General features: G+C 44.0%; 1 protein-coding gene across 4 annotated transcripts in view; it reads right to left on the reverse strand.

Annotated features, from left to right (window-relative positions):
• The window catches only part of LHFPL3 (LHFPL tetraspan subfamily member 3), a 48,113-nt gene extending 24,136 nt beyond the window's left edge, over positions 1 to 23,977 (reverse strand). For 2 of the 4 annotated variants that reach the window (XM_069956139.1, XM_069956138.1), the window contains exons 1-3: positions 23,210 to 23,977; positions 3,844 to 3,906; positions 3,670 to 3,720 (exon numbers count right to left, since the gene is read on the reverse strand). In XM_069956139.1, the coding sequence (XP_069812240.1) occupies positions 3,670 to 3,720; positions 3,844 to 3,906; positions 23,210 to 23,633 (538 nt within the window). In that variant the 5' untranslated portion in view covers positions 23,634 to 23,977. Of the gene's footprint in view, positions 1 to 3,669; positions 3,907 to 23,209 lie in introns of all 4 variants that reach the window. The other 2 variants (XM_069956134.1, XM_069956133.1) reach the window with 1 other exon arrangement.
• Positions 23,978 to 24,517: the final 540 nt, after the last annotated feature.

The raw sequence follows: 24,517 nt of genomic DNA on the forward strand, positions 1-24,517 counted from the left end.
TCCCTTATAGATGGTCCCCCTCTTTCCCCTCCCTTATAGATGGTCCCCCTCTTCCCCCCCCCCCTTATAGATGGTCCCCCTCTTCCCTCTCTCCCCCCCCTTATAGATGGTCCCCCTCTCCCCCCCCTTATAGATGGTCCCCCTCTTCCCTCTCTCCCCCCCTTATAGATGGTCCCCCTCTCCCCCCCCCCTTATAGATGGTCCCCCTCATAGATGGTCCCCTCTCCCTTATAGATGGTCCCCCTCTCCCCCTCCCTTATAGATGGTCCCCTCTCCCTTATAGATGGTCCCCCTCCCCCCCTTATAGATGGTCCCCCTCTCCCCCCTCCCTTATAGATGCCCCCTTATAGATGGTCCCCCTCTTTCCCCCTCCCTTATAGATGGTCCCCCTCTTCCCCCCCCTTATAGATGGTCCCCCTCTCTCCCCCCTTATAGACAGTCCCCCTCCTGCCCCCCCTTATAGATGGTCCCCCTCTTTCCCCCCTCCCTTATAGATGGCCCCCCCTTATAGATGGTCCCCCTCTTTCCCCCCTACCTTATAGATGGTCCCCCTCTCCCCCCCCCCCTGCACAGCAGATAAAACAAAAACAAAAAACAGCACACAACTCACCTGCCATCCGTTCCCCCGTCGAGCCTCGGCTGATGTGCGGCTGCCCGGGGTGTCCCGTCCTGTCCCCGGCAGCGCGCGCATCAGAGAGCTCCCCGTGTGCCTGTGGCTGTGACTTCCGGCGCACGGGGATCTCTCTGATGCGCGCGCTGCCGGAGACAGGATGGGACACCTCCGGCAGCCGCACATCAGCCGGGGGACTAAGGCTGCATTCCAACGTTCCGTGATCCTGACGGATCACGGACGTGGAATGCATTTACCGGAGTCCCCCCGCGCCCGGACAGCATCTGTAATGAGATGCTGTGAGCGGGGGAGACTGTATTCATAAGCGCTGCGCTGTAGTAACAGCACCGCGCGGCTGATTTATTACAGCGCGGCGCTTATGAATACAGTCTCCCCCGCTCACAGCATCTCATTACAGATGCTGTCCGGGCGCGGGGGGACTCCGGTACATGGTACAATCAGTGGCGGATTATAATGTGGGCGGCCGCCCGAACCGCTCATATTATAATCTGCCACTGAATGCCGGCCCCATGAAGACAGCTGGTGGCGCCGCCTGAGGCAGACGACTCAGGTCGCCTCATGATTGCGGCGCCCCTGCCTACTGATCACAAGAGCAGGGGTCCTGGGTGCCTGGTATGAGTGAAGTATCGGTCATATATGCCACTTCATTCAGGCTTTAGAGGTCTGAATGGATGATACCAGATAAAACAATAGAGCTGCTAAAGTGTCACCTACCATATCTTGTGTACAATGTTCAATAAAGGTATATCTAAGAAAACGTGCAGACAGAGCGCTGTGAACTAGGCATCGGGAGTGGAGTCTAGGCGGTAACTAATCACTACACTTTTAACGGGCCTATTTACCTGTCAATCACCCCTGCAGAGCACGCTGCCTGTACTGAGTGCCAGATTAAAAGCACATTTTTTATGATACCCTTATTGAACACTGCACACATGATATGCCAAGAGACCACTTTAGCAGCTCTATTAGGAGCTGCTAACAGTGTTATAAGCAGAATAGTGATCATTGGTTCTCTTTAAATTACATTTCATCATGAAAAAAGCTGTTTTCTACTGGTGCAATAATCGTTGTTCTATAAGAAAATTTAAATTTATTTGCATAGCATGTGCACAAAATGTTAAAATGGTTATGTCACGAGCAAATAAGGTATGATCACATGTGTACCACATACATTTATGTACAGGAGAAGAAATGTGCTGTTTTTAGTGAAGTAACTTACATCGCTGTACCATTTTTCTTCCCCGTGCTGCATGTGAAATGAAAGCCAACTACCAGTACTAATCAGACAGATCATGTAACTGGGATTGAACTGAGCGTGAGTGTCCCAAGTGAATGCCTGGTGGGCCATTACCAAGGGTAAAAGGTTATGAAACTGAGCAGCACATGGGGGATTAGTGAGTCTATATCTCTCATGCTACATTTTAGGAAATGCTTGAAAATGTGGAATATGTTTTATTTAACATACTGCATCAGTATAGACCTAGTTTTCTTTGTGACACAACCCCTTTAGGCAATGTTCACACATTTCTCTCAGTATTTTTTCAAACAAAACCAGGAGTGGGGTGAAAACACAGGAACTGTACAAATCTTTCCACTTTAATTTTGGCTTGTTGGGTTGACTTTTGATTTTGGCTACAAATACTGACCAAAATACTGTCAGAGACACATTGAGCTGTGACACTCTGTACAGGTCAGACTTCCTGTGATAAGTTTTTTTTTTTTTTTTTTTCAACCAGCAGAAAATTTGCCTTCAGGAGACTGGACCTGGATTTCTGGTAAGTTCAGCTTTGTTTTACAGCGTAACAACAACAAATAAATTATAATGAATGTATATTGCAAATTTGCTTTACTTCCCATCTATTTTTGAGTAAGATTTTGAAAGTTATAACGACAGTGACACTTCAAGCTTCAATTTTTGTAACTATATAGATAAGTAAAATGCAGATAAAAAGTATGTGCTGGATGGACAGCTATAGACTGCTATTAAGTAGAAAATAACTCTGCAAATGCCATTAGGAATCTTTCAAACAAAATCAAATGAATAATAGTTAAATTAAATATTACTGAAGCAATCTGGGAAAATATTTCTGGATCAATGTCACATAATAAAAAATTATATAGGATATTTTAATTATGCATCAAATGGTTCTTGAACATTTTTTTCAAATACCCAAGGTTCAGTATTGAGATGCTCAAAACTGCATAAATATTGGTGAGGAATAGTAGACTTGTTGCCCACTCTCCCAAATGCTAACAGCTATTAAAGCTGCTTTTAATTCAAGATCTATCCTGAGCTCCGTTCGCCAAGTGATGCAGTTATTGTCCTAAAAAAACAACTTTTAAACTTGCAGCCCTGTGTAAAATTAGCGTAGCCTAGAGTACCCATGCCATAGGCTTGCACCATCTCTCTGTCCCTCCTCCCCGCCCCCCTTACCATTATGAACGCCCCTGGGTAGGATTTTTCCTTTTCATCACTTGACTAAACACTTCACAGGTTCCTTAATGATCCAGCACATGTGCAGTGTTCACACAGGTGATGAATAGAAAAAATTGTTCTAGGTACAAGCTGTTTAGGGAGGGTGGGCAGATTGTGGGTGCAGAGTCGCTTTAAAAGCAATACAAACGTATCATAAATAGCATTAAAATATCACGTATCATAAATAGCATTAAAATCAATGTAGAACAGCCAAAAATAATTGACATGTCAATTATTTCCACAGCCGTTGTTCAATAAGTATCAAGTTCAATTAAGTAAACAGCTGCTGTTTGCAATCACTTCAATACAACACATTTCTCTATGACAAAAATGGCCGTTGTTTTAATTGAAAATGACGGATGTTCTTCTCATAAAGAACCCACTGTGTTATACTTAGCTGCATTACAGTACAAATGCTCATCTGATGCTAAAAATGCACCACTCATGCAGTGAATATTTTAATTGTATGGGTGACATATAATTTTATTTGTAACAAAATTAGCTGTGCACATGGTGTCTTTGTAAATGTTGAACATATCTTTTTGTATAATAAAATTCTTACCTTTTGTTTCAAGTTTGAGCTGTTCAGCCATTAATGTGTCCAATCTGTTACCTAGCACAAAGGCCAGAAAAGATAAGATGAGTGCGTCCAAAATTCCAATGATTGCCAAAATGTACGCCCAGCGCACTGAACATGCACCAAGGGAATACTTGTCGGTTTTTTCACCACACATACGCTTGACTTCGTCTGCATCCCAACCATCCGGAAATATCATACAACCAAGTACAAGGCAAGCAGCTGGGGGCAGAAGAAATAGAGAAAGGCATGTAAAAGACATTACAAAGTCGTAAAGAGTGGGGAAAAAAAACATGCATTAAATGAGTACTGCAGTTTTAACTTTTAAAATCTAAATAAAAAAGGAATGTGAAATACAGCAGGTTTGCAATTTTCATTCTTTTTTAATTTGTTTTAGCAGGCTTTAAAACATAGCTATACTTACTTGTATCCAGGTCATGTCTCCTGAAGGAAGCTTTTTAGTCTTGTGCTAATTGAGAAAAAGAGAGACTAAACACAGGAAGTCCCAGTCATCTGTGCTCAGAGAGAAGACAGTTATTTGCTGTGACAGTCTGCACTGGATGGGATTTCCTGCCTTTCATCTCTTTTTTTTTTTTTTTTTTCAACCAGCACAAGACTAAAAATCTGCCTTCATAAGACTGGGCCTGGATACGAGTAAGTATAGCTTGTTTTACAGCATGATAACAAAAGAAAAAATAAATAATGGAAATTGCAAACATCCTTTGTATCACATATACCAGTGCTTCTCAAATCCAGTCCTCAGACCTCACCAACAGGCCATGTTTTGAGGATATCCCATACAAAGAAAACCTGTGAAAATACCTGATGCATTGAGTATAATTATATCACCTGTAAAATACTAAGGAAATCCTCAAAACATGACCTGTTGGTGAGTCCTGAGGACTGGAATTGAGAAACACTGACATATACTGTTGATTTAGATTTTGAAAGTTATAGCGGCAGGTGACGCTTTGATGTTATTTTGGTCTGAGAATTAGTTTTATTGATACTCTCAGCTGTTTCTGCTGTGACTAGGTCTTGAGATACAGTGTTCCAGATTCACGGTTCTAAAGGCCCTATCTAACGGGCCAATTGTCAGTCAAATCAGGTTGATATAGCCTTGTGTAACAGGACCAGCAATCTCCAGATGAATGCTCAATTGAGTCTTGCTTAACAATCGATGGCCGCACATCTCCTTGTGCAATAGGGGATGTGCAGCTAATAGCTGATTAAAGCAGAAGACCTCTTGAGTGATCAAGCGATCTTTAGTGCAGCCCTGGTCACACAATCACTGTTCTGTAAATATGTGCCAATCTAGGAGATTTCCACTTGCTTAATACATTGTTCCGCTGTTAGGCTAGGTTCACACAATGTAAAAATGATGGACATATTTCATAATAACAGCTGTCATTGCGCAAATAAAATAGTATTTTTGAAATAATGTCCATTATTTGCACGATGGTCATTGTTATGAAAGACTGACATCATTTTTACATAGTTTGAACCTTGCCTTAAAGAGGATGTAGCACCAGGTACATCCTCTTTAAGCTGAACCCACAGATCGAACGGCGCTGTCACGGGAAAGCCGGTGCCACGGTCCTCAGTGACCCCCAGAATGCCCCATACCCTCTCAGTGACCCCCAGTCTGCCCCATGCCCCCTCAGTGACCCCCAGAATGCCCCATACCCTCTCAGTGACCCCCAGTCTGCCCCATACCCCCTCAGTGACCCCGTCTGCCGCATACCTTCAGTCTGCCCCATACCCCCTCAGTCACCCCCAGTCTTCCTCATAACCCCTCAGTCACCCTAGTCCCACTCAGTCCCCCTCAGCTGCCCCAGTCCCCCTCATCTATTCCTGTACTATTACTACACCCATCATCTATACCTGTACTACTACACCCCTCATCTATTCCTGTACTACTACACCCCTCATCTATACCTGTACTACTACACCCCTCATCTATACCTGTACTACTACTACTACACCCCTCCCTCTATACCTGTACTACTACTACACCCCTCCTCTATACCTGTACTACTACACCCCTCTTCTATACATGTACTACTACACCCCTCATCTATAACTGTACAACTACCACTACACTCCTCATGTTTACCTGTACTACTACACCCCTTATCCACTATACCCCCACTACTACTCCCTACCTAGATGGAGGCACAAAGAAGATCTCCTATACTATATGGGGCACATATTTGGGAAAACTACTTATATGGGGCACACAATGGGCTTGTCCACTACATGGGGCACAGGGGGAGCACTGTCACACTAGGAAGCAATACTGTTGTCTCAAACGTAATTAAGATAGTATCTAATGCTGCAGGGAGAAAAATGTCCTGTTTATTTAGCAAAAAGAAAAAAAAAAGAAAAATTGAGATTTAAATCGAGAGCGAGAGCGTGAAGAGGCTGGAGCGGCCGGTACCACATTGCAAAATATTTGCAAAAAAATGTGCAAACAAATTCCTCACAGTCCATGACAGGCAGCAGTGATCACACTGCCACCCATCATGAACCCCTTACACATGCGAATTCTGGTGTTTAAGTTTTAGTGACAGCAGTGACCTCTGTCACTGTCCAATCGGTTTTCCTGACTCCAGCAGATATAATACTTACCTCTGTGCAGTCCTATCGTCAACTACTCAGGCAGACTATGAGAAAAGCACAGATAACACTGATCAACGCTATGCAATGGCTTAGCACTGACCAGTATAAGCAATCTAATAATTGCTTGCAATAGTCCCCAAGGGGGACTCAAAATGTGTAGAAGAAAAATGTTCTAATTTTTTTTAAAACATGACAAAGCCCTTCCACCAGTAAAAGTTTAAATCAACCCTTTTTCCCATTTTACAAATAAAACATCTAAAAATAACTTATTTAGCATATTTGGTAGTGTAGCATGCGCAATTGTCCGATCTAGTAAAAAATAACAAACCCTTTCCTGCACAGTAAAAGATCTAAACAGAAAGAGGAAAAAAGAGTGAGGATTGCTAATCATGTGTCACATTATCTAACAGAAAAAAAATTAAAAAGCAATCAAAAATTCCTATCTAAACAAATATGGTACCAATAGAAACTAGAGATCATGGTGCAAAAACTGATACCCCAAACAGCCATGTAGGTGGAAAAATAAAAGCGCTAAAACTCTTAACAGGCAAGGAGGAAAAAAAAATTGGCCTGAGCCTTAAAGGAATTACCCAGCGAAACTCTTTTTCTTTCAAATCAATTGGTTTCAGAATGTTATGATTTGTCATTTACTTCTATTAAAAAAATCTTAAGTCTTCCCATACTTATCCGCTGCTGCAAGTCCTGCAGGAAATGTTTTCTTTTCAGTCTGACACAGTACTCTCTGCTGACCTCTCTGCCTGAGACACAAACTGTCCAGAGCAGCAGCAAAACCCCATAGAAAACCTCTACTGCTCTGGACAGTTCTTGTCTCGGACAGAGATGTCAGCAGAGACATGCAGCAGCTAATAGGAAGACTTTAAAATAGAAGTAAATTACAAATCTATATAACTCTCTGAAACAAGTTGATATGAAAGAAAAAATATTTTCGCTGGACAACCCCTTTAAGACTAAAATCCACTGTGTCCTTTAAAAGGGTTTTCTGATTAAAACTTACTTGTCCTCTATGTAAGGGATAAGGAAGAACTTAGAGATTGAGGGGGGTCCGACCTTCATGACTCCCGGTGATCTCCAGATCGGTCTCTGGCTCCTTTGTTTTAAATAGAGCACCGTTTCGGCATGTGACCCACAGCTCTATTCATTCTCTATGAAGCCGTCTGGGAGAGCCGAGTACAGCACTCTGGATAGGGATAAGTAAATTTTAATTGGAAAGAGGTTAAGCTGAAAGGAGTCAATCAGTAGCAGAGTCTGGAGCAGAACGGGGACCAGGGCTTGGACAGGTCCCGACATAACCCTTGGTAGCACTTAACATATATTAGCCGATTCAAGATTATACATTTATTTTTATTACAAAGTAATAAAATTTTAAGAAAACAATTTACTCTCTGGAGTTTTCCTAAAAATCTACACTGTGATAGTTTACTGTACAACCCACTTTTGTTTTAGTGATTTGTCTCTTCTGGATGAAAAATTAGATATGGTATGATTTATGAAGTACTATGGCTTGGATACGGTTAAAATTTCTTGGACCACTTTTTGACAAGCCTCATCTAACAAAGTCCTTGCTCTCAAATTATCATTCATGGTTTGGATTTGATTGCATTTTAAACCAACAGCTTAACTTTAAAAAGGTAATTGGATTCATTCTGCAAGCCACTGAAAGATTGAGATTTACCGCCTCATGGAATGTGTGTATTATCAGCATTTTACAGCAAACTCGATTGGAATGATAAACAGAAGAAATGAAGACCAAGCAAAAGACACAAATCTACCATTTGTGAAAATGCCTCAGAGGATAAGCTCAAAAGTGTTAATTAAACCTCCAGAAATATTGCATGAATGTACAAATAGAAAACATTCAAAAATTCTTTATCAGCTTAGAAACACAGACAGAGAACAAATAGCACAGAGGTATAAGTGTATTTCCAAAGATCTGAAGAAAAAAAATGTTTAGTATATATGTCTTAAAGCCCTTTAGGACCAGGCTAATTTTCCCTTTTGCACTTTTGTTTTTTTCCTCCTTGTGTTTAACCCCTTCCCACATCAGCAAGTAACTGTAAGTCCTGATGCTGCGGTTCAGAGCATGGTTATCTGTAGCCCAGGACCGTGGCTATAAGCGGGCATGGTCTGATCGCCACGGGCGCTAATTATACATTTAAATGCAGCTGTCAAAACTGACAGCTGCATTTAAATGTATTATGTCCCCCTTTCCCTGGTGTCTGGGGGGGGATTTCCCCCCCCCCTGATGCGATCACAAGAGGGAGATCCCTTCTCCTTACCGGGCCGGGATTCAGCATCGCACTGATGCTGATCCTGGCTCGGCAATCCATCTACCTGGTCTGCGGCAGACCAGAGTAATACAGCAATGATCTAATCGATCATTGCTGTATTAAGTATACTGCAGTGATCTCTATGGGAGATCACTGCAGTAATACTGAAAGTCCCCCAGGGGGACTAAAAGTTAAAGTGTGAAGTAAAAAAAAAAAAAGTGTTTATTAATAAAAAAAAAAACCTACCCTTATAAAAGTTTGAATCCCCCCCCCCCCTTTTCCCATTTTATAAATAGAAATAAACAAACATTTTTGACATCGCCACGTGCGTAATCGCCAGAACTATTAAATTATCTCATTCCTGATCTCTTACGGTAAACGGCATAAGCGCAAAAACACGCCAAAGTGCAAAATTTCAGATTTATTGCCACATCAAATGTAGAAAAATTGTTATAAAAAGTGACATATATACGTAATCAAGGTACCGATAGAAAGTAAAGATCATGGTGCAAAAAATGACACTTCACACAGTCCCATAGACCAGTGCTTCTCAAACTTTTTCTATTGGAGCCTCACCCAACAGACCAAGGCAATGCTTGGGCCTCACCAGACTGACCAAGAGGGTGCCTGGGCCTCACTATCTCTAGTAAAAGTCCATTTAAAAGCTGAAAGTAATGCTAGGGCTACCTTTCACCCATCTCCCAAGCTCTATACACTAACAAAGTAAGTACAAAATAAATTAATAATGTTGCTAAAATGGAGATTTTTGCGAACAGTAAAAGGACTGTGCAGATCATAGTTACTTTGTGAAAACTGGCTCCTCAGCTGGGCCTCACCAGCAACCAGGGGGCGCCTCACTGGTGAGGCCCGCCTCACAGTTTGAGAAGCACTGCCATAGACCATAGGATAAAAGAGTTATAACGATGGGAATAGAGCAATTTTAAACACATTGAGTTTTTTTTAAAGGTTTTAAATTTTTAAAAAGCAGTCAGATAAAATAAAAGGCATATAAATTACATATCGTTGTAATCGTACTGACTTGAGGAACATAGATAACATGCCAGTTTTACTATAGGGCTAACAGCATACTTTCTAACAGAAGCCTGCTTATATGCAACTTTTTTATCACTTTTTATTACAATTTTCTGGCTTTGATGAGACCAAAAATCTGCAATTTAGCATTGTGGAATTTTTTGGCACTAATGTCGTTTACCATGGGAGATCAGAAATGCGACAATTTAATAGATCAGGTGATTAAGCACGAGGTGAAACCAAATATGTTTTTTGTTTATTTATTTTTATAAAATGGAAAAAGGAGGTGTTTTAACCCCTTTAAGACCCAGCTGAAAATGACCGTGTCGATTTTCATATTTGCGTTTTTGTTTTTTCCTCCTCCCCTTTTAAACGTTCTAGAACTTTCCTTTTTCTATCTACAGGGCCATGCAAGGGCTTGATTTTTTCAGGACCAAGTGTACTTTGTAATACCGCTTTTCATTCTTCCATAACATGTATGATGGAACCCCAAAATATTATTTATGACAATAAAAAATTGGTGAAATTGGAAAAAAGAATGCAATATTGTAACTTTTGGGGGGTTCCTGTGTCTACGTAATGCACTATACGGTAAAAGTGACAATACCATTATTCTATAGGTCAGTCTGAACACAACCATATGCAGGTTTACACATACTTTCTAATTATTTTTTTTTAATGACATTTTTTTTTGCAATTACAGGGGTACTCCAGCGTGGAGGCTATTTTTTGATCTGGCCGGGTAGGAGGTGGCTGAGAGAAAAGAAATCCCCTCACCTTCCCGGTTCCAGCGGCGGGTCCCGTATTGTGGCACTCCGGTCCCCGGCCACTTCCTGGTGTCTGACACGGGCCCGAGACGTGACGTCTTAAGCCTGCTCAGCCTGTCAGTAACAGAGGCGGGATCCGTTTCAAGTCCAGATCCCGCCTCTGTCACTGACTGGCTGAGCGGACCTGAGACGTCACGTCTCGGGCCCGCGTCAGACACCAGAAAGCGGCCGGGAACCGGAGCGCCGCGATACAGGACCCGCCGCTTGAACCGGGAAGGTGAGAGGATTTCTTTTCTCTCAGCCACCTCCTACCCGGCCAGATCAAAAAATAGCCCCCACGCTGGAGTACCCCTGTAATTGCAAAAAAAATGGCCCTATTGTGACTCTTATAACGATTTTAGTTTTTCACCTATGGGGCTGTGTGGGGTGTCATTTTTTGCGCCATGATCTCTAGCTTTTATTAATACCATGTTTGTGTAAACCTAACATTTTGATCACTTTTTATTAATATATAAATATATATTATATATATATTTAGAAAGATAATTCAGCAGCACTCCATGAATGAGATGGTGCCAGCGGATCTTGCCTTGACCAAAGGCTGTAGTAAATATAGGAAGAGATAATCCACAGCACTCGTTGGTAGTGAAAAAAGCTTGTGAGTTTATTCCATGTGAAAAATATTCATTCCAAACAAAGTGTGATAAAAAAGCAAGGTGCAGCATACAAAAGAAAAACCGGAGCAACGTTTCAGCGAACAACCTTCGCCATTTTCAAGCACGGTCAGTAAACATGTGAATCAGCTTTAAATACAAGTGAAACAAAAAAGCAAGACATTCTATTGGTTTGCAGCAGTGTCCATCAAGTGTCCTTTTTGCAGGTGAAAATTAACTCCATCGTGTCCTGGTGAGTCCATGTGAGTCCACAGTAAGGAGTAGATATACACAAAAACACTACTCATATCCCCTCAAGTGAAAAGCAAACGTGATAAAAGGGGCTTGTAAATGATGAAGTCATTCTATACAAAAAATTACTGCTAAATAAATCATACACGGCATCCAGAAAATCCTCATAGTGTATAAGACAAGACCTGGGCTCAGATCATCAGCTGAGCAAGATGGTAATGAATGCATGAATAGAACACTCCTAGCAGACCACTGATAACACACAAATGCATAGTGTGAACAGATGCAGATTTGTGGCTGTGCTTTGCTGTAATCTATCCCCTCAAGCCCTACTCTATTCTCCTTATACTTCACTTTCGGAGGAATATAGGGCAAACCCCCTATTTATATCAGTGTGGAGGTTATGGAATGCAATACGGAATAAACAGGGTAAGTCTGGTCAATGGTCTCTCCACCAACCCTTCTACGACAATCCTCTCTTCCACCAGGGCAAACCTCACCCTATATTCCGGCAGTGGCAGTCCAGTGGACTAAAACCTGTGGCTGATATTGTGTATCCAGTCAATAGAAAAGCTCTATTCTTTTCACAAGCTTGCCTGAAAGATGACTTCCTTCAACCTCATATGTTTTACTTCTTACAAGCTCAAAGCTTTGCTACATTGGTAGCTCACTCTCTGCCACCAATGGGATGGGATCACTAGCTGTGTCTCAACTTGACCTCTTTCTCTCAAACTGAGGGATTCATTTCCAGTAACTATTTGTTCCTCTGCTCCAATATTGACTACACAGAAACTACTTATGGTATCACAAAGTGGTCCACCCATGACCCTCGATTTTCTCCCCCAGAGCTTCTTAAACATCACTATAAGACGCTTAGGTATATTTCGTCCCTATCCTATTGAGATATGTCCCCAAAAATCCTTCACAGGGGCTACATAACTTGTCAGCGCAATGTTTTCAAGGACAATCCTCCCACCCCGGCTTGCTCCAGCTACAGGGAGACCACCGCTGACCACTTCCACTGCCTTTGGGATTGTTCCCATGTGAAGACATTTTGTCGCAGAATTCACTTATTTGCCACCACACTCATCCCCCATTCCTTTCCCTTACAGCCAGCCTGGGCCCTCTTTTGCTGACTCCCTGAAACAGAAACATTACTCCCACATAAATATGCCGGCGTCCTGCTCTGTACTTCTGCGGCAGCCAGAAAAATGATTCTGCAAACCTGATTGTGTCTCTCCCCCCCACACACACACACACACATACCTACCCTATACATCTCTTTAGAAAAGCTAACTTCACTGTCAGCCCCCCCCCCCCCCCCCCCCTTTAGGTTATGTTGTAAAAATATATTTAGCAAATAGAATAAAAAAAAGTTTGTAAAAATAAATAAATACATTACTTAAAGGGAATCTGTCAGCTGTAAAGCTGTAATTTATCTTCCAAACTGCGGACACTCTTAGGAAAAGGAGACACATGGTATTTATTATATATCCAGCTGTGCTTCCAGAATGAAGAGAAATGCTTTTATTCTCTGGAGTTAAAGAGGCTTTTCCAAGATCCTGAATAGCTGCAAGCTGGAATGTCTCCTCTCTCCCCCTCCCTTCTTGATTGACATCTGGAAGCTGACCCCCAAGCAGGGTCAAGTATGGAAGTGGGACTGAGGAGGTGTTACGGCTTGCTGCACTTCAGAAGCTTGGGAAAGCGTTTTTTGACTCTTCCTACTAACTAATAAAAGCATTTTTCTATATCTAGAATCACAAACAGATACTAACACATGTCTTCCTGATCTATCAGCTATCTAACAGTGCAGTTTGGAATGTGAATTGCAGCTGACAGATTCTATTTACCCACAGACCTCAATTCCTGCAACAAAGTTCCATAAAGTACAGAAACAGTATAGGCAAATGCACTTTCAACCAGATCATAATTGTCTATGCTTTGTACTTAACCCCTTCGGGACCAGGCAAATTTTTGTTTTTGCGTTTTTGTTTTTTCCTCCTTGTGCTTAAAAGGCCATAGCCGTTGCATTTTTACACCTACAGACCCACATGAGCCCTTATTTATTGCGTCACTAATTGTACTTTTCAACGCAAAAACGCATTTATTTTATTTGGGGGGAATGTGTTTTTACGCCATTCGCCCTGGGGTAAAACTGACTTGTTATGCATGTTCCCCAAGTCGTTACGATTAAAACGATATATAACATGTATAACTTATATTGTATCTGATGGCCTGTAAAAAATTCAAACCATTGTTAACAAATATACGTTCCTTAAAATTGCTCCATTCCCAGGCTTATATCGCTTTTATCTTTTGGTCTATGGGGTTGTATGAGGTGTCATTTTTTGCGTCATGATGTTTACTTTCTATCGATACCTTGATTGCGCATATACGACTTTTTGATCGCTTTTTATTTGATTTGATGCGACCAAAAATGCGCAATTTTGCACTTTGGGATTTGTTTGCACTGACGCCGTTTACCGTACAAGATCAGGAATGTGATTAATTAATAGTTCGGGCGATTACGCACGCGGCGATAGCAAACATGTTTATTTATTTACTTTTATTTAAAACCTGGGAAAAGGGGGGTGATTCAGACTTATTAGGGGAGGGGGCTTTTTACTAATAACAATCCTTTTTTTTTTTTTATACACATATACTAGAAGCCCCCTAGGGGACTTCTAGTATATACACTTTGATCTCTCATAGAGATCTCTGCAGCATATCTATCCATGAGATAGGCACTCGTTTACTTCCGGCTGCTGCAGCCGGAAGTAAACGAGTGCCGGGACGGGGACGGCGCCATCTTGCAGCGGTCCCTGGCCGGCTTCAGTAACGGAGATCGCTCCTCCGGGACAACGTCCCGGGGGAGCGATCTCCGCCACTAGACACCAGGGATAAGCATGTTTGACAGCTGCATCTGATTACTGTATTATCGGGCACGGCGATCGGATTATTTTTTTATATGTTATTACTGATGGAAAGTTATACAATTTTCTATTGTACATTAACTATGGGAAATGCTCATATACTGCTATTTCCCTTAATTTAGTGTATCAGAAAGTGCAGGGCTCCAGACTAAAAAATTTACCTGGGAGCCATTGGCTCCTAACCTGAAAAATTTAGGCGCCAAATAGAATATTTGGTCGCCAACATTTTAAACCATGTAAAATTAATGTTATGTTAAATGGGACTTACTGTGTGCAGAGGCCACGGCAGCATCCTCCTTTAGATCCTTTCTTTTCTTAGTTTGAAAACGTTCAACATGGAAACTTGCAACTTGACAACCATATACAGTCTGACTCAGTACTTCAGCTTCACTTGGCTAGCCTTTTAATGAGGCTTACTCTTCTGAACTTGAACTTAAAGGGAACCTGTCGACCCCCGTGCCGGGGTGACAGGCTCCCAACCCCCCGTTAGAACCCCCTATACTCACCTCATCGCGCCGGGTCCCGCTTCTGAAGATGGTCGGGTCACGGAGATCTCAGCCGCTGCAGCCCGGCGTGCGCTGAGAGATGAGTCCAACGCTCATAGAGAATGACGGGAGAGTCCAGCGCTCCGTCATTCTCTATGAGCGTTGGACTCATCACTCAGTGTGCGCGCCGGGCTGCAGCGGCTAAGATCTCCGTGACCCGACCATCTTCAGAAGCGGGACCCGGCGCGATGAGGTGAGTATAGGGGGTTCTAACGGGGGTGACAGGTTCCCTTTAAAAGCTTGCAACAGTCTATACATACTGAGCTAGACTTATGACTGCAGCCATAGTGACCCCCCACAAGATGTGTATATAAATAGATATATCTCTCACCTAGTGACTAATGCAAGTGACCCCCTACAATACAGACACCTGAGGGGCCCTGATAATAATAATTGTGCATATATCTATCTCCCAGTGTCTGCAGCCAGTTTGCCCTACACTTATAGATGGCCCCCTCCCCTTATAGATGACCCCCTCCTTTTATAGATGACCCCCTCTACCCCCATTATAGATGCCCCCTCCTCCCCCCATTATAGATGCCCCCTCTCCCCCCCCATTATAGATGCCCCCTCTTCTCCCCCCCTTATAGATGCCCCCTCCCCTTATAGATGGCCCCCTCTCCCCCCCTTGAAGAAGGCCCCTCTTCTCCCCCCATTATAGATGCCCCCCCTTCTCTTCCCCCCATTATAGATGCCCCCCCCTTTCCTCTATGCTAAGCAGTATTTAAAAAAAAACAACACACAAACTCACCTGACAACCCGCTCCCCCGGCGATCCTCTTCTTCTTCAGGCGCTGTCCCCGGCTGATGCGCGGCTGCCGGGGGTGTCCCGGCTGTGACTTCTGACACAGGAAGCGTCTCTGACATGCGCTTCCTGTGCCGGAAGTCAGGGCCCCAGGCAGCTCACTGATGCGCCGCGCTGCCGGTGATAGGACGGGACACCCCCGGCAGCCGCGCATCAGCCGGGGGCCCGGACTTAAATAGACAGCGCGCCGCCGCCGGGGCCAGTCGCAAATGGCGCCCAGATTAATAAATCTGGGCGCCATTTGCAAAATGTCAGTCGCATTGGCGACCATTTTGGTCGCCATCTGGAGCCCTGAAGTGTTAGAATTATCTCAGAAGCAGTGACGTCACGACGAATGGTGTGATTCCTATGGAGTGTCCAGCAAGGGGCGCACTATATATAGAAGTCAATGAGTACCATTGACTTCTATATATAGTGCGCCCCTGCTGGACACTCCATGGGAATTACAATGGATGTGTATGTAAATGTAATATACAGTGTTTTTGATTGAATACATTTATGAAATACTTTGGGGAGCAAGTGTCCTTGCTTCCCAAAGTATTCCATAAATGTAAGCAATCAGTACATCAAAGTAAGCCCGCCGAACCGCCGCTACCGAACGCTCGCCGCTCTGGACTACACTCAACTACTATTCTCCCCACCTGCTCATAGCATAAGCAGGTGATGGGAGAGTAGTAGCTGGGTTATATCTCCGAGATCGCCGCCGCCGCTGATGCCGCGCAGGGGAGCCGCTCATCACTGCAGCCATCATCCCCCTCCGCTCCCCCCCTCCTGTTGCTTCCTTACACTATCTGATGGCTGACTCCCAGCCCGGCCGCCGGCACTTGTGATCGGAGAGTGGCGGCCGGGCAGGGAGTCAGCCTTCAGATAGTGTAAGGAAGCAGCAGGAGGGGGGAGTGGAGGGGGATGATGGCTGCATTGATGAGCGGCTCCCCTGCGCAGCATCAGCGGCGGTGATCTCAACTACTACTCTCCCCACCTGCTCATAGCATGAGCAGGTGATGGGAGAGTAGTAGCTGGCGGCGGCGGCTATGAGCAGGTGGGGAGAGTAGTAGTTGAGTGTAGTTCAGAGCGGCGGGCGTTCGGCAGCGGCGGTTCGGCGTGCTTACTGTGATGTAGTGATTGCTTACATTTATGGAATACTTTGGGGAGCAAGGACACTTGCTCCCCAAAGTATTTCATAAATGTATTCAATCAAAAACACTGTATATTACATTTACATACACATCCATTGTAATTCCAATGGAGTGTCCAGCAGGGGCGCACTATATATAGAAGTCAATGATACGTATTGACTTCTATATATAGTGCGCCCCCTGCTGGACACTCCATAGGAATTACATCATTCGTCGTGAAGTCACTGCTTCAGAGATAATTCTAACACTTCCTGATACACTAAATTAAGGGAAATTGCAGTATATGAGCATTTCCCATAATTAATGTACATTAGAAAATTGTATAACTTTCCATCAGTAATAACACATAAAAAAATTATTTTGGCCGGACTTCTCCTTTAATGCCCAGGGCATATTTTCTAAATCTGACCTGTCTCTGTGGTAATAACTCTGCGATGTGCCGCAGCCTCCTCCCGCCGTGGCACATCGCAGGGCGGATACAGCCTGAGGACCGCCTGGAAAACTGGGATACAGCCATAGCTATAGGCTGTATCCCAGTTTTCCAGGCGGTCCTCAAGCTGTATCCACCCTCTCCACGGAGCAGGCAGACAGCGGGAATCAGACGCCGAGAGTTCAGGTTCATACGAACCCGAACATCGGCAGGTTCGCTCATCTCTAGTGATGGGGCGTTTTAATTGAACTTTGTACTTGAATACAGACCCAAAATCCTGATAAAGCCCTTTCAGACTCCCCTTACACTTTCCTAAACCCAATTCACCAGCATATATTTAATCCCTGAACAAGAGCACAGTCCAGGCAAAGCTCCCAACTATTAAAGAGGTTGTCCAGGCTAAGAAAAACATGGCTGCTTTCTTCCAGAAAAAGGCACATCTCCTTTCTTCAGTGTGGGTGTGGTTTTGCATTTCAGTTGCATTAAAGTGAATTGAGATGAATAAGACCTGATAACAGGTGTTTTTGCAAAGAGGTAGCTGTGTTTTTTTTAAATCCTGGAGAGCCCCTTTAACTCCTCCAAGGTCACTATGTCCCAGCAATTAATAAATTGGAGCAATCTCACCACTCTGATGATATACAGCCTCCTTCTGCTAAAGGCTGGGTTCACACTATGTATATTTCAGGCTGTATTTGGTCCTCATGTCAGGTCCTCATAGCAACCAAAACCAGGAGTGGATTGAAAACCCAGAAAGGATCTGTTCACACAATGTTGAAATTGAGTGGATGGCCGCCATATAACGGTAAATAACTTCCATTATTTCAATATAACAGCCGTTGTTTTAAAATAACAGCAAATATTTGCCATTAAATGACGGCCATCCACTCAATTACAACATTATGTGAACATAGCCTTTCTGTGTTTTTAATCCACTCCTGGTTTTGGTTGCTATACAGCCTCAAACATACAGCCTCAAATATACGTAGTGTGAACCCAGCATTAAAGGGGTTGTCCGGCGATAAAAAATTATTCACAGAATAACACACATTACAAAGTTATACAACTTTGTAATGTATGTTATGTCTGTGAATGGCCCCCTTCCCCGTGTTTCCCCCCACCCACGCTAGACCCGGAAGTGTGGTGCATTATACTCACCGCATGTCGTGTCGTCCACGGTCTCCGATCGTCAGCAGTGACGTCTTCTTCGTGAGTCCGGCGGATCTTCCCGAGTGCTGGCCGCCCTCTGCAGCGTCATCCGAAGCTCAGCCGCGATTGGCTGAGCATAACTGTGCTCAGCCAATCGCGGCTGAGCGGCTGATGACGCGGCCAGGTCATCAGCTGCTCAGCCGCGATTGGCTGAGCACAGTTATGGTCAGCCAATCGCGGCTGAGCTTCGGATGACGCTCCAGAGGGCGGCCAGCACTCGGGAAGATCCGCTGGCCTCCCGAAGAAGACGTCACTGCTGAGGATCGGAGACCGTGGTCGGCACGTGACAGGTAATGTATAGCGCACCACACTTCCGGGTACACGGGTGGGGGTGGTGGGACACGGGGAAGGGGGCCATTCACAGACATAACATACATTACAAAGTTGTATAACTTTGTAATGTGTGTTATTCTGTGAATAATTTTTTTCGCCGGACAACCCCTTTAATCTGTATAAGCCATGTGAAAAACATACAGGTCGCAGCACTCACCGAATCAATGTGGCACTTTATTCAGTTCCTACAATGGCACAAATCCAACGTTAATAAAACCGACTGATAAGCAGTTAAAAAGGAATCCAAGAAAAGAAACTGTGTACAGAGGTGTAAAATATTTCAAAGGAGTAATGTTAGTTATGTTTCATTTATCTGACTAACCAATAAACCAGTGGAATTGCTTAGGAGGGAGTTAACCTTTAAGTTAATTATTCTTGAATTGATCAGCATGTTAAAGAAGCAGGACATCTGTTACAAGGGAACCATCAGCCTACTTCACAAGCTTAAAGATTTGAGATCTATTCATTTTTAATAGTTTTCTCTTGGCCTTCATCATTGTGAACAGATTGTCATTGTTCAGAATGTTGTTCCCAGATTCATGGATGGTAGCCTATTAGTAGGAAGTGCTGTAAATTGTACACATAGATTTTTAAGACTTTCATACCACGATTACCATACACATCGTGACACGACGCATATGCAACATGTATGCCTAGACTCCTAAACCCTATTATCTGATGGACACCAAAAGGTGGTCATTTTGGTATAACTTGTGTAGTTTTCTTTGGGGTTTAGGTTTATTTGTTGGGTGGAAGGGTGGAATAGCACAGACCTCCTTAAAGAGGATGTACCATCAGGTACATCCTCTTTAATCTGATCCACGGATAGACCGATGCCGCCACGGGGAAGCCCCGGTTCCCGTGTATGGCGCTGTTCTATCCATGGGTCCCGGGCCGGAGCTGAAGCACAGGAGGTGGTCCGGCCCGCCCCCAGTGGGAGGGAATGCCCTCCCCTCTATGATGTGGCTTCGTAAGAATCAATGGAGCCGTGTCATACAGGGGCGGGCTGGCCCGCCTCCTCTGCTTCAGCTCCAGCCCGGGACCCGTGGATAAAACGGCGCCGTACATGGGAACGGACCACGGCACCGGCTTCCCCATGACGGCACCGATCTATCCCTGCATCAGATTAAAGAGGATGTACCTGATGGTTAGGGATGGTCCGAAACTGCCGAGGTTCGGGATCGTATGAACCCGAACGCTCGGCATCAGATTCCCGCTGTCTGCCCGCTCCGTGCAGACAAAAAGAGGGAAAAAACTCTAAGATTGCTGATTTTTTTTCACATTATATATATATATAAAAAACGTATAAAAAAAGATCAAAATGTCTAAACTACACAAAAATTATACAAATTATATCATCGCGCAAAAATTTACACCCCATAGGTGAATAAATAAGAGCGTTCTAAAAGTCACAATATGGCCATTTTAATCATAGCTATTAGCCAAAAAAAAAGTTTTACTGCAAAAAAAAATTAAACATTAGAAAAGTTATGCAAGCATGCTTATTGTCGTGTTTGGACTGACATACAAAATAAAGATATCAAGTCAGTTTTACCATAAAGTAAATTATGCAAACACAGGAACCCGCCAAAAGTTACAAAATTGCATGTCTTTTTTTATTTACACCCCCCCCCCATTAATAATATTTTTGGGGTTCCATTATACATTTTATGGTGGATTGAAAGCTGCCATTAGAAAGTACACTTGTTCCCAGAAAAAAACAAGCTCTTACATGGCCCTGTAGATGGAGAAGTAAAAGTGCTATAGCTCTTAAAAGGCGAGGAGGAAAAAACAAAAATGCAAAAATTAAAATTGGCCTGGTCATTTAGGCCATTTTGGGCTTGGTCATGAAGGAGTTAAACCTTAGAAAATGGAAACTGTGAAATGTAAACAAAAATACAGTGTGAACCAAGCCGTACTGGCATTGGTCATAGCTATATTGGGTGTTTAAGTCAGCGAGTTACCCTGATATATACCTCTGACAGACACCGTACAGCAATGTGTAAAATTAGCTTAAAGGGATACTCCAGAGACCAAAATTTTATGTTAAATAAATTGCATTAATAAAGTTACATAAATTTGTAATGTAACTTCATTATTATTTATATGCATATATACTTATATATGCATATGTACTTCCGTTTAGCGGCAGCAGTAAGAGGTGACACGGACCCTCTGCTTCCACCATTTGTGTTGGGAACTGCATAACTTGCCTGCCTGTCCCAACTTGTTGATTTTCCCATGGGCATGGCATTATAAAGATTAGTTTTTTCTGTGGGACAAGTTGAACCTAGTAATGGAAGCCTTTAATATACCATAGAATGGGAAAAATTGGGAAAAAAATCCAATTTACTGAAATTGCAAAACTGACAACTGACAAAGGGGTTGTCCAGCGAAAATCTTTTTCTTTCAAAACAACTGATTTCAGAAAGTTATATAGATTTGTAATTTACTGCTAATAAAAAATCTCAAGTCTTCCAGTACTTATCAGCAGTTGTATGTCATGCAGGAAATGTTGTTTTATTTTCAGTCTCACACAGCCCTCTCTGCTGACATCTCTGGCTGAGACAGGAACTCTTGTCTCGGTTTTCTATGACTCCCCATAGAAAACCTCTCCTGCTCTGGACAGTTCCAGACTCGGCCAGAGATGTCAGCAGAGAGCACTGTGTCAGACTGAAAATAAAACACTTCCTGCAGGACATATAGTAGCTAATAAGTATGGGAAGACTTTTTAATGGAAGTAAATTACAAATCTATATAACTTTCTGACACCAGTTATTTTGAAAGAAAAATATTTTCGCTAGACAACCCCTTTAACTTTATAGTGGATAATTAAGATTACAGTGATACCATCATATTTACATAAGGTATAATGTATTATTTGCGGTGTATGTACCATCAGCCTTTGCTATGTAAGGCTGGGTTCACACTATGTTTTTGCAGCCCGTTTAATGTATACGTTTTATGTATACGTTTTCCAATGCCTTCCATTATAAAAAAAAATAGTAAAAAAGTTTGAATGGCAAATGGCTATTCTGGACACCAGGACAGGGAAACAGTGAGGGCTGTCATACACATCTAATGCTCAAAGAAGGCCACCTATTTTTCTCGCTCCTAATTACAAACCTATGCTGGAAAACCCAAACCTTGCCATATGTTTAGCATTACCAGGCTTCATTGCAGGTGTTTTCCTTGTCACAAAATATCCGATTGAGCCTGGTAAGGCTGATCACATGACAAAGTCCAGGTAGTCAATTTAGAAAAAAAATTGCAGAGCCCACATAATTAAATTGGCTCTAATGAACACAACAAAACTGTAAATGTGTGAACACATGGGGCTGTGTTACCACAAGCATGCAAATACACGCCTCCTTGGATTTGTAAATGGCTACATAGTGTTGCTGATAATCCCAGCAACATCACACAGTCATTGGAGAATGAAAGCCAGCATGGTTTCAGACATATGTGAGATTGCAGGGTAAGGGTGGCTTCACACATAGCGAATCGCAACGGATTTCACACTGCACGTTCCACAGTGATATCTGCTGTGATTCCCACTACTGTTAGTTTAATCAGGGGTTACATACACGGAGCGGAATTTTTTTTATTTGCTGCAAGTATGTAAAATCCGGCCCCCTTAACCAGCCGCTGCCTGGAGCATACTTTACCTGGTCTGCGCTCTGGCTGCATCTGAGGCTCCTGTCCAGCCAATCTGTGATTGCGGCGGGGCCCTGTATGCGAGTGTGAATGTAACCCCATTCAAATTCACAGTAGCAGATTTTGCTGCAGAATTCGCAGCATTAAATCTACTGCGATTCGCTACGTGGGAACTTTTGCAAGGGGGAGATTTATCAAACATGGAGTAAAGTGAAACTGTCTCAGTTGCCCCTAGCAACCAATCAGATTCCACTTTTTATTCCTCACAGACTCTTTGGAAAATGAAAAGTGGAATCTGATTGGTTGCTAGGGGCAGCTGAGCCAGTTTCACTTTACACCATGTTTGATAAATCTCCCCTTGGTGTCCATTTAACATAGGAGCAGTAAAATGCAGAGTGAATCCAGTCTTACATTACAAATGCTGCTCTTCATATTTATTTGCATTAATTTGTACAGCAATAGGTTATGTTGATGTCCTGCAGATTTGTTGTCGAATTTCCTGCAGACTTTGATTTCCCTAGTGAAGTAGTATCTGCACACCGCCATACATCAACATACTGTTTGCTGGAATTTAGCAGAAAGAGTCAGTATTGTCCATAGCAGCCAATCAGATTCCTGATATCATTCTCCTGAGCAAGTTATCAGGAGAAAGCCGTGTCCTGATTGGTTGCCATTGGCAATACACTGGGGTTTAGGCATGAGCCCTGATGTTTTTTCCATATATTTATGAAATACTTCTAGTCCACGTGACCCTTGAGGTCCCAGCATACTCACCTACCGGGTGACCCAGTGCAGCTGAGCTGCCAGCCACCTCTGGCTGCAGGACTTCCCCTCCTGAGGACCCAGGGCCCGTGCTCCGGTACTCACCTGAGGAGAGCTGCATCCAGGCGCAGATCTTATACACGGTCGCTGTGTTACAGAAGAAGAACAGGACGAAGGACACGATGCAGGCGATGATGAGCGTCATGGACAGGCCAATAAAGAAGGAGGCGGCTTTGAAGGCTCCGGAGGGAATGGTGGAGAAATCCGTGAAGCTGCCGGTGCATTTTAGTTCTTTGGAGAAGCCGCTCCCGATACAATAGTGGAAGAGTCCGAAATAGCCGGCCTGGGGGGTGTCCACCCCGTCCCCTATCCAGTAGGGCTGGATGAAGCACACAATGTTGACGATAGCGAAGCAGATGGTGAAGATCGCCCACAGCACCCCGATGGCCCGCGAGTTGCGGATGTAATTGGCATGGTAGATCTTGGCCGCCTCCTGGGGGGACAGCATCGCTAGGCTGGGGTCTGGCATCCTGGACACCCGGACAAGAGGACGTCGCGGAGGAGGTGGGGAGGGGGTGATGGCCGAGGAGACAAATCACAGCAGCAGCAGCGGCGGCATGGAGCGAGACGGATGCTGCTGGGAGACACAGCGCCTCATGGAGATCCCCTCTCTGCACGCAGCCGAGCCGTCCGCCGAGCTCCCTCCGCAGACCGATAACGGTCACTGCGACCTGCTGCAGAGCTGCATCCTAATGTGTCAGGAGCAGACGGTACCACGGCGTGCTGCGAGGGGAGCGGCCAACGCAGTAACGTGTGCAGGATGTCTCAGCAGAGATGACAGGAGGGTACCACATGACAGCCCTCCGCATCCCCCCCATCGGTACTGTGTGTGAGCGAGTCCAGGGCACGTGTTAGTGACGAGGGGGCGCGGGAAGTGTGAGGTGAGGAGCGGGGCTGCCGCTAAATATAGCCGCGCTCCATCTCACAGTTCTCGTCTGTGGCTGAAGAGTGAGCCCGTCATTATGGAACGTGCAGGGCGCTAAGAATAATGGCGCCATCTGCTAGTGAGGCTGACCGTATAGGAAGACAGGCCAATCATCTGCTGTATCCATAGAGGGGAATACTCCAGCGCCCATCTCTTCAGTGGTCTACAGTGTGACCAAACTGCGGCCAAATAATTGTGGCAAGCCGGAAGGCTTTACCATCAGGATACGCATTTAGCCCATTACCCTTTTGGGGATTGAACTTTTGCTACCTCTGGTAGCCAGGGCCGTTACCGCACTGTAGGGACAGCTACCTGCCATGTGCGCTGCCGCCTCCATAGCCATGCTGTTCACACAATCATGGGATGACACAGAAATAATGCAGATGTTTTGCAGCAGAAATTATGGTAAAAGCCGGAAGTGGATTGAG

The sequence above is a fragment of the Dendropsophus ebraccatus genome, chromosome 1 (assembly GCF_027789765.1).
Source record: "Dendropsophus ebraccatus isolate aDenEbr1 chromosome 1, aDenEbr1.pat, whole genome shotgun sequence".
Classification (NCBI taxonomy): domain Eukaryota; kingdom Metazoa; phylum Chordata; class Amphibia; order Anura; family Hylidae; genus Dendropsophus; species Dendropsophus ebraccatus.